We start from the raw sequence: 10,735 nt of genomic DNA on the forward strand, positions 1-10,735 counted from the left end.
CCATGTTCACATTTTCACTAGGCTTGCGTGAGAAAAAGACATTTCCACTGTGTTCATGTTTCTGAAATTTTAGTAATATAAATAATAGCTTCGGACTGCTAGGCTCATTCAATAATTCTGAGATGAGATTTTTTTCTGATCAAACAAAAATTCAAAATAGATGACGGTGTAAAAATAGATCAATTAGCACATCAAAACATAAATAAAGTTTCAACAAAAAAAAAAATCGTCAAAGACAAAATGAACTGCAGAGTAAAGTAAGAAGTTCCATTCTCACTGCCATTTTCAGAATACAAAACACCATAAAAAAATCTCTCAAGTGCTTATAACAAGTTACATTCTTAATTGAGACATTAAATTATTTAAAACTAATCAAAATTTGCAAGTTTTAGGCTCATCATCAACCATGGAGAATACCCAAAATGTCTTCATCCCTAAACAAATGAAACCTACAAAAAGAAAAAAAAAAAAAAGTTCAGTAAAATTTCAATTAAAAAAACTTCCTCACACAAAAGATCGAGAATCATACTCTTTGTCATCGAGCTTGATTTGCGTGCCACCGTACTCCGGCAAGAGCACGTGGTCACCTTCCTTGACGGAAGGTGGAATCAAGTTCCCTGCCTTGTCTCGCGATCCAGGTCCAACCGCTATCACCTTCCCCGAATTAAGCTATTTCCACACCACAACAAACCCTAGGTTCAAACATTTGATGCACACAGAAACAACAACAAAACTCACAACAGAGAGCATTAAAACCTGTGAAGACTTCTCAGGGAGGAGAATGCCGGCGCTGGTCTTGGAGGGAGGAACGATTTTCTCAATGAGAACGCGATTGAAGCTCGGAATCAAACGCTTCGCCATTTCCGCAAGAATAAGATTGCGATTTCAGCGCAGAGTGTGAAGTATTTTAAAACACCGGAATCAGCGTTTCTGGATGAGAGTGGAAGGTTCTAGGTTCTAGGGACTAGGTTGGGTTGGAGGAAGTAGGGTTTTTAACTTTTTAGGGTTTTGGAGTAACTTCCTATTAACGCTCAAATGTTGATGGGCTTACAAATCATAATAGAAGGCCCACCTCAGAGCCCAGAACTGTTTTAGTGGGAGTTTATTTGGATAGCCCAAAAAACAGATGCCGTCTATTTAAGCCCAAAATATATTTTAAGGAATAAATATTAAACTTTAAATTTAATTAAAGAGTTAATCACATATACACTATTAATGTAAAAATTTTTTTTACATTTAACAACTAATTATATAGTTGCCAGTATAAAAGAACTTTACACTGACAAACACTATACTTTTATTTAATCATACATCGCGAATATATATTAGGTAAAATTATTAAATTGTGTAATAACTATTTTAATCAAATTTATGGACATGTCTCCACATATTTATAAAATCCAATTTTTTATATTGTCTAGGGTATTGTTTAGATAATTTATCTATCTACACTTGTAAAGGAAGAAAATAAAAAGATAAAGTAAATAGAGTTTCTACAAATTAAAATCAACGTATGCACCTCATTTTTTTAAGAACTTGAAGAATTTTTATACACGAGATACTTTTAGTTTACAAAAAAAGTTTATTTTCTTTTTGTCCTTTTCTTTTGTTCTCTCATAAGTACATTGAATGAGTATTATGATTAAAGTCAACTTAAAAATATATAAAAAAAATGTTTAAAAATAATTGATATGTATATGAAATTAATAAAAATGTATAAGTAGAAAAATAAGAAAATTAACACAGACAAAAAAAAGACAAAATTCAAAAGGGAATAAAAATAATTTGAGAGTTTTTTTTATCAGTTAAACAATTTGAGAGTTGAAGTATCGTAGATTTGAGACGAAAAGGAATTTATAATATGAAAATTAAAATATTTAAAGTTAATTTTCTTAAAAACTTAATATACGTTTGCAAATGTTTGTGGTATTTACGGACGTATATCCACTTATTTTTTTTTAAGTTAGACTGATTAATAAGTTAAATCTAAAATTTTCTTAAAATACACGTGTGATGTAACTTGTTGATGTATTTTAACTAAGAATTAAATAACTTAACAAATCTACGTTCCCATGTATATGATATTGATCAAATTAATTATTTTAAAAATAATTTATAGTAAAATTACTACACGTAATAACTTATAATATATTTTAAATTTTAAAGGTTCAACTGTTAAATTAAATAATTTATTGAATAAATTAAGTATATAATTTTTACAAAAATAAAAAATTATTTGATACTATATTATATAAATTTAAATTAACATATAACATACTCTTATGAATATATATACATTAATTTCAATTTATATAACAAAAAATCAAATAACTTTCTCACTTAAAAAAAATTATATACGTCTCCTATTCAATAAGAACTGATTTCAAAATGCAACCCCTCTTAAAGCCATATTTTTTAGATTGATCAATTCATAAAACCAGGTTATCATGCAAAATATATATATTATTGAATGATAGCAATAGAAAAGACATTATTCTCAAGTGGTTGATGTAACTGTAAATGAATGGAATGTAATATACGAATAGACATGTGATAATAAATTTGTATCCTAAAATAATGTTTCATATTTTTTGTTAAGAGGAGACATTGGATTGAACACAACTTTGTTAAAAAAAAAGGTTTTTCTTAATGAAGAAAAGACAAAAAAGGAGTTTCGATATAGATGGTATTTGGCATTTAGTTTGCTCTTGTATTAAGAAAAGAAAAAATAGTTGCCTTTTCTTTTTCCCATCCTATCTGATGTCTCTCTTTCAAATACACGACCTTTGAATAAAAAGTGTGTTGGCAAGAAACATCATGGGCAACTCACCGAGTTGGCTTAAGCTGGGTGTGGTAAAGCAAAGAACGCAGGTCATTCGTGATAGTTATGGGCAATTCATTAATAGTCTAGTTGCTTGCCTTCAAAGACATTGGCTGGCAAATGATACTTTTGGGATTGGGCAATGCAAATAATTGATTGAAGATTGAGATTTGGGCACATGAATATGGAACGTTTAGCCATGAAGGTTTAATTTAAGAGAAAACATCGATCTATCAAACAATTTTAACTATTTTTCTACCCAGTTTTTTAGGGTCTTAATAATAAATGTTTTTAAAAATACTATATTTAAATGTTTTATATGTAAAATTAATGTAAAAGTATATTTTCTTATGAATTTGGAGAATTTCTTAATTGAAAATCAACTTTCAAGATAAAAACGTTTATTTAAAGGACTAATTGTAAGATTTTAATGGCTCATGTGTAACACTGTACAATTTTGTGAATTATTGTTGTTTTATTAATAATTATATTATTGTGGTGCTTTTTGAGTATTGATCGTTGAAAAACTTTAAGAATTTAGGAATTTTGTTGAGTTTAGATGGTTCAAAAGATTTCTCTAAGTAGAAGTTCAGCTTGACCATGAGAGGAGAGAGAAACATGTAAGGTTTCTTTTGAGACTTGAGCTTCATAAACTCATTTATCAAAGAAATTTAGAGAGAGAGAGTAGTGAGAGGAGCTATAGAGTTCTAAGCCCCCCCCCCCTTTCTTTTTTCTTTTTCTTTCTAGCCCCCAAGAGTCATAGGAGCTCTTAGTCGAGTAGCTAGTCAATGATTCAAAGCTATTGGAGTAGAGAATTTGAGACTGGTGCAAAGCTTTGGAGTTTCTGAGAGCTCATTATTTCTCTTCTTCCTTCTTCCTTAGTTCCCTTTGATTTCAATGTAAGGGAAGCTAAAACCGAAATTATTGTTGAGTGTTAAGTTGCTATGCATGAATGATTTGTAATTATGTGGTGAGATTGCATAATGTTGATGCTTTGTGGTTGAGCTTGGGTGTTCTTAGTTTTCCAAAGTGGAGAAATCATTGAATTTGAATGATCTTGGTTGCATGTTAATTTCAAAGTTGAATTCAAGTTATTTGAGATGTATGTTGATTGTTTTTCATCAAAATGTTATCATGTTGGCTAGATTGGGATTAAAGTTAAGTTTTGGTGCTTGGAAACATGTTTGAAGTGAACTTGTTGGTTTTGATCAAATTGATGGTTTCTTGTTGAATTTCTTGTTTTATATGAGTTGTTGGTGATTGTAGATATGTTTTGGTGTAATGCATATTTGGTTTCCTGTCTTTCAAGTGAAGGAAGAACAATTTTATGAATCTACAAGTGTAGAATTCACCATCACGTCGATGCCAGGTGTGGCGCAAATTAGGGGCCCTCTGTCTTACTCGCATCAAGCACATGATTAGTAGTGTCGAGTATGAAGAGAGGAAATTGTCTCTGACTTGGTCACACCGAACATGAAGTTGAATGACATTGGACGTGACGAGAATGAATCGTTTCTACTTGGATTGACACTAAGCACCAATGGAGTGATGTCGAACGTGAGTCACGTAGAGGTGTAATGCATATTTGGTTTCCTGTCTTTCAAGTGAAGGAAGAGAAATTTTATGAATCTACAAGTGTAAAATTCACCATCACGTCGATGCCAGGTGTGGCGCAAATTAGGGGCCCTTTGTCTTACTCGCATCAAGCACATGATTAGTAGTGTCGAGTATAAAGAGAGGGAATTGTCTCTGACTTGGTCACACCGAACATGAAGTTGAATGACATTGGACGTGACGAGAATGAATCGTTTCTACTTGGATTGACACTAAGCACCAATGGAGTGATGCCGAACGTGAGTCAAGTAGAGGTGTTTTGTTTGAAATAGGGCCGGGTGTGGGCTTTTCCATGCTAGGTGTGAGAGTTTAGGGGTTTCCTAGCTCATCCACGTCGGGTGCAAGTTGAATAACGCTAGGCATAGGTGAGATAGAGAGCTTCCTATATCAATGGCCCCAAGCATAAGATGTATGGCGCCAGGTGTGAATTACATTGTAAAAACATTGTTTGAATGATTAAGCGGTGAAAATGGATATGTTAGGTGAATCTATTGCATGTTGTATGTTGATAGGAGTTGTTAGTTCTATGTATATTGATATGGAATTATATATATATATATACATATATATATATATATATATATATATATGTTTATATTGTTGAAATGTTGAGGCATAATGTTGCAAATGCTTTAGACATTTAGGTATGTTATTTTGATCAACTTAGGAATAAAGGAGTAGGTGTTTTTGAAAGTTGAATATATCATTGTGTGGATATTGATGTGGTGCTCTACGAACCCAATTGTTGAAAAATCTTTCTTGAGTAGTTAACTCTTGAAGTAGATAGTTGAGTCTCTTCTAAGACCTTATTTGATGTGGTATGTGGACCAGATCAAGGCATATTGACTATAAATGATCAATATTGACTTATGTTTGGGCAAGGTTGAGACATGCGTGTATAAAATAACCAATCGAGTAAGGTACAAAGTTGGGGGTTTAGTCCTTAATTGAGTACTAGAAAGGCGTAATATATGGAGGGTAATCGGTAGAATAATCTCATAGGGGACTTAGTGTTGCAAGCTAATGTCATAGTAGGCTCATACTTAAGCTGTTCTAGCTTGACATTAATACTAGGCTTCCTAGTTTAAGTGGCGGCATTCGAAAAATAATGTTGTTAGGGATTTGTATCCCAATTTGGTTGTTGATCTAGCAAGTGTAAAAAGATTATATTGGTTTGGCAGGATCAAGCCACTTAGACTACTCACCTTTGTTGTAGGAGATCTTCGTAGGTGAATGTGTGATGATGCATGTAATTAAGGTATTATGCATATATTGTGATGATTTTGATGTTGTTCATATGTTGTTTGGTTTGATTTGATTAATGTTGGATAACATTGATTCTTTACTTTTTTAGGTAGTTGAATGCCATGTTGAAATGTAATTGTTGTGGTGTTAGAATGTTGTAAGCCATAAGGTGATGTTGTGTGTGGTTTACATGAGATTATTGATAGTATAATTATTTTACTTCTATACTTACTATATGTTTATTCTTTGGTACACTAGCTTACTCCTTACATATTTTTTGATGGTTGGACATTGATAATCATGTTTACATAAGAGTAGGGCATGATTAGGCTGGAGACGGGATTCTTTTATAAGGACGTATTGGTTGGGTTACTCTGATGTAATCAATTGGTATAGTTATTGTTTGACTTACAACTTATAATTTTTATTATTAGTATTAGATTATTGCATATATTTGTATAGCTTGTATATGGCTACTTTTTATTGCTTTCATTGATTTACATGTGTTTATATATATATATATATATATATATATATATATATATATATATATTATGCATATATTCAAGTATTTTTATATATTAATTCTAGGTAATTCTATATGTTTTTTCACTACTATTAGTTGAATTATTAGGTATAAAGATTATGACGAGTCATTACATCATGTGAGAGATTTATGACTTATTAGGAGAGAATTAAATGAATAAATAAATAAATAATGACTAAATTGTAAATGAATTAAATTGGAATATTTTTTAAAGATAATTGTTATGTGATGAAAGTAATAATTTAAAAGGTTTAATGCCCACTAACAAGAGAGAAGGTCTCTTCTCAATATAAAAGGTGCTCTCTTAACTTAACCCTTACCATTATGAATGAAGAGATAAAACCCTTACCATCACAAATTATGAGAGACTTATAAGAAGAGTCAAAGAACTAAAATCTTATTTTTCTTCATCCACTAAGCAAATTAAGGTGCACTAGATATTTTATAGAAGTCCTACGTATGAGAAAAATAGGTATTTTTCCTAATATAGTGAAAATCACCCATTTCTTATATCCTATAAATTTTTCTAATATTTGGATCCTTAGAAAACTATAATGGATGAAATTCATTCTTTAATTGATGAAACACTTCATGAAGAGCTATATCCCATGAAGAGTCATGAATGGAGAATTATATTTCATGGAGAGCCATGAATTAAGGGTAATGAATGAAGGGTCATTCCATCCCCTATAAATATAGAGACTTGTGAAGTGGTGAAGTTGTTGATTCTGTCCAATTGAATAGAATGAGAAAGTTCTTGTATTTCTCTTTGAGAGAAAGAGACAATAGTTCCCACCACATTTGGTGAGAATTAAGAGATAACAATGTTGGAGGAGTGAAATTCTTTGAGTAATTCTTTTGATAAACAAATATTATTTCTAATCTTATTTTCATAGTTGAGATCTTTTACTCACTAGGTCTTATGTTTTTTCATTACTCACATTGAAAATATTTTTCACATAAAAATTCTAGTATTATTATTCTATTTATTGTTTTTTATTTTCACTTCTACATAGCACCTATTATGCAATCACAAAGGTGGCAACTAGATCAATTAATTCCCAATAGTAGTATCGGTGCTTGCCTAGTTAAGAGTGTTTTTAGCTCGTGTAACTCAAGATGGAGAGAGTAAAGTGACAAATCCTAGTAGCTAATGATGATGCAACTTTTTGTGTCAAAAGTTTTCTTGATAAGAGAGTAAAGCCACATGTCCCAAAAACTAACAATGGTGCAAATACAGAAAGTATCACCATCAAATACTAGTGGAGGAATATGGATATTAAAAGTATGGTAAGGAGCACACAAAGGAGTGGAAGCAAGATGTAAAGAAACAAAATTTGTGTAGATAAAAGATCATGATGTTATTCTTCTACTTCTTAATTTTTATTTTTGCTTTCACATAGTGTATATTTTGCCTTCACAAAGGTGGAAACTACATCTATTAATTCTCAACAACAACTTACTCTAATATATTCTAATAAATGTTCTTTTATATATACAAACTTGAAAATCAAACTCATCTACATGGTTAAAAGGATATAGTAATTTGTCAACCATATTAAACTATATTGAATTATTGATCAGTATGAAAATGTATTGATATTATTAAATATTATGTTTTTTTTAACCATATTATAGGTTGAAATATTCGTCAACTTTGTTAATAACTAATTTTTGCCAAGAAACTTGGTTGATTATCTTTAGTATGATCTCCCCTTCCAACCACATTTTTTTTATTCACAATACTTGAACAAGAAACTTTACTTAACAAATGGAACCCAATACCACTTGCATCTACAACTTGTTGGTTACTAAATACCTTATTTATATTAAAAAAATACTTTTAACTTCTTAATTAGATATTAGTTATTATTATTGGGAAGAGATTCACTTTGTATGAGAATAAGTCTTAGTAGAGTTATTCCATTCAATAAATCATGTTTTACTTTGAATTTCAATAATTTAATTGTTGAATTAAAAATTCTCAATGAATAAATCAAGTCTACAAGTTTTTGTAAAGTTTGAAAATTGTTTGATACTTTGTTATGTAGATTCAAATTAACGTATAGTATGCTTTTGAGCATACACATTTATTTGATTAAATATAACGAAATATCAAATAGTTTTTAAATTTTGTAAAAAATTATAAACTTGATCTATTAATGGATAACTTTTAATTTAAAGATTGAATTATTGAAATTCAATGTAGAATCATTATTGAGTGAAAAATAACTCTATCAAGATTTACCCTTAAAGTAAGTAAATCATATTTCATTATTTTATCTTTAGTTAAAGATGAAAAATGTTACGTCAAACAGAAATTACAGTGTGTTTGGATGGAGAATTTAAATGAAGTAATTCATTTTTTTTAAGAATTTCAAATGCTTTAAAATGAAATATTTTGTTTGGATAGAGAACTTACAAAGAGTTTGAAATCTTAGCATTTATGAAATTCTTTAAAATAGTAAAATTTTAAATTTTATAGAAATAAAGAATTTGTACTTCCTTATTTTTTTTAAAAAAAAAAAATCAACATAAAAAATCAATAATTTATTATTATTGAATATTTAAAAATATTTTAATTGTTAAATATTATCCAATATTAACTTTTAAGAAAACTTAAATATTTTAAAAAATTTAATATTTATTTTTATAAAATTTAATTTTAAAATCTTTATATATATATATATATATTTAAAATTAATTTTATCATGATGAAAATCAAATTTTCATATTTAAACTAGAAATTTAAAATTTAAGAAATTTAAATAAACTTATCCAAACAAAATATTTAAAGAATAATAAAAATTGAAATGAAAGTAATTCAAATTTTTAAAATTTTAAAATTCTTAAATTTTTAAAATTTCTCATCCAAATAAATATTTTTTATTTGGATCTAAGAAATTTTTTTATTTATAAATCATATGGCATTTGCCCCCTCGGCCCCTCCCCTGCCCCGTTTTAGTAAGTTTTGTGACCCATTGTGAGTGTGATAGTGGGGCTCTTAGTGTCACCAAAGAAAGGAACGAAAGAAAAGGCAAAAGCTATTGGAATAGCGAGCATGTGAGGATCAAATCTTGTTACTTTTGTTAGATTTTCGCAACTTCTATAAACTGGCTTGCAACTACAGATTAAAGAAATTTCAGTTTCAGACTATTTTATTGAGACCCAAGGTAACTTTTTAGGAACATCTTAGATAGAACAAAATCCATATTTTCACACTTCATACTCTATACGACTCTAGTTTGAGTTGAGCATATTGTGACCCTAATCCACCCATCTTAACTTATATCAAGAGCCACAAAGACCATGAAATGGACAACCACGATCTCAATATTAACTTTTAACTAGATAAACATTATCCCACTCCCACCAAGTTTTTCTTATTAGAGCCAACAACAAAAAACCAATTTTCTGGCATACCACGCATGATGCTAACAAGTGGTTGGAGCTAAGGTTAAACATGCATGAATCTTATATGCCTCAAATCTATATTGTTATGTAGCAGAAGCAAAGATTCTTTAACACTTCATTTTAGCAGCTATATGTCTTTTAGAGGCATGGTTGACATTAATTCTGAGGACCACAATTCTTGCATTACCCAACACACTTTGTCACTACATCAGCTTTTTGGCCAATATTTGAGGCCCAAAACTAAACTCAAGGAAAAGAATTGCACGTCCTTCATTAGCGTGTTATCTTTTGAAGAGTGCAGTGACTTTACGAAATGTGGTTCTGGTGCATATAGACGTTGCCTTCTACATTGTCCCTCTTTCTTGACAAGGAATCTCTCAAGATTCTGGTCATAATTTAGTTCCATATGTATATGATTTGACAATTTAGTTGCTTAGGCGATAAATGCTTTAAGAAAGCCAAGAGTCTAAACCATAATTACATGTAGGAATTCAAGGATTTAAGTGGGCCAATTACATGATAAATACAAAATTGATTAATCCAATTATTCAATTAACCGATTGACATTCACATTATATAAAACAAGAGAACATGATGAGCTTTATTGGGAAAACTTTAGTGCATCATGTCAGATTCATTTATAACCTTTATACAAACAAAAAAAAAAGTGTTTCAACCCTAATGTATAGTAGTACGAATTGCAAGACTCTTATTGCTTCCATAACCTTCCTTTGAGGGTATATCTGTGGGGTTGTATATAGATACCGGAATCTCTAACTGGTCCACTAGATATTGATATTATGTGGTTAAGTGGTTAATGCTTGCAGGACTAATTAGAGAAAGAAAAGGGTCACCTACTACAATATTTTGGCATGTGATGAATCTATATTCAAAATTCTAAAATTTTTATGTTAGGTAAGACTTGAGAGATTTTCTGGTGAGAGATTCCTCTTTTTCCTGCATTAACCAAAGATGGCTTGAATAAGTGCTCTTAAAATTAGCTGGTTGTGTGTTATGTATCTCCTTTCATTTTGATATACCTTTATAATATTATATTAAGTATAATTAGGGTAAGTTTTAACAAAACAAATAAA

At 29.9% G+C, this 10,735-nt stretch overlaps 1 protein-coding gene across 1 annotated transcript; it reads right to left on the reverse strand.

Annotated features, from left to right (window-relative positions):
- Positions 1–246: 246 nt before the first annotated feature.
- On the reverse strand, positions 247–979 carry LOC109787705 (10 kDa chaperonin, mitochondrial). The gene is made up of 3 exons (XM_020346257.3): positions 757–979; positions 530–669; positions 247–449 (listed from the first exon to the last, which is right to left on the reverse strand). Exons 1-3 carry the CDS (start codon positions 859–861, stop codon positions 401–403), a joined length of 294 nt encoding a protein of 97 aa, XP_020201846.1. The 5' UTR covers positions 862–979; the 3' UTR covers positions 247–400.
- Between the last annotated feature and the right edge of the window lie 9,756 nt (positions 980–10,735).

Source organism: Cajanus cajan, chromosome 3 (assembly GCF_000230855.2).
Source record: "Cajanus cajan strain Asha chromosome 3, NIPB_CcT2T_4, whole genome shotgun sequence".
NCBI lineage: Eukaryota > Viridiplantae > Streptophyta > Magnoliopsida > Fabales > Fabaceae > Cajanus > Cajanus cajan.

What these genes read in the sequence shown, in the direction of transcription:
- LOC109787705 (XM_020346257.3), bottom strand. Translation starts at nt 861, where the DNA reads ATGGCGAAGCGTTTGATTCCGAGCTTCAATCGCGTTCTCATTGAGAAA. An exon ending in TCCCTGAGAAGTCTTCACAG is followed by an intron (nt 670 to 756) that starts GTTTTAATGCTC and finishes GTGTGGAAATAG; the next exon opens with CTTAATTCGGGGAAGGTGAT. An exon ending in ATCAAGCTCGATGACAAAGA is followed by an intron (nt 450 to 529) that starts GTATGATTCTCG and finishes TTCTTTTTGTAG; the next exon opens with GTTTCATTTGTTTAGGGATG.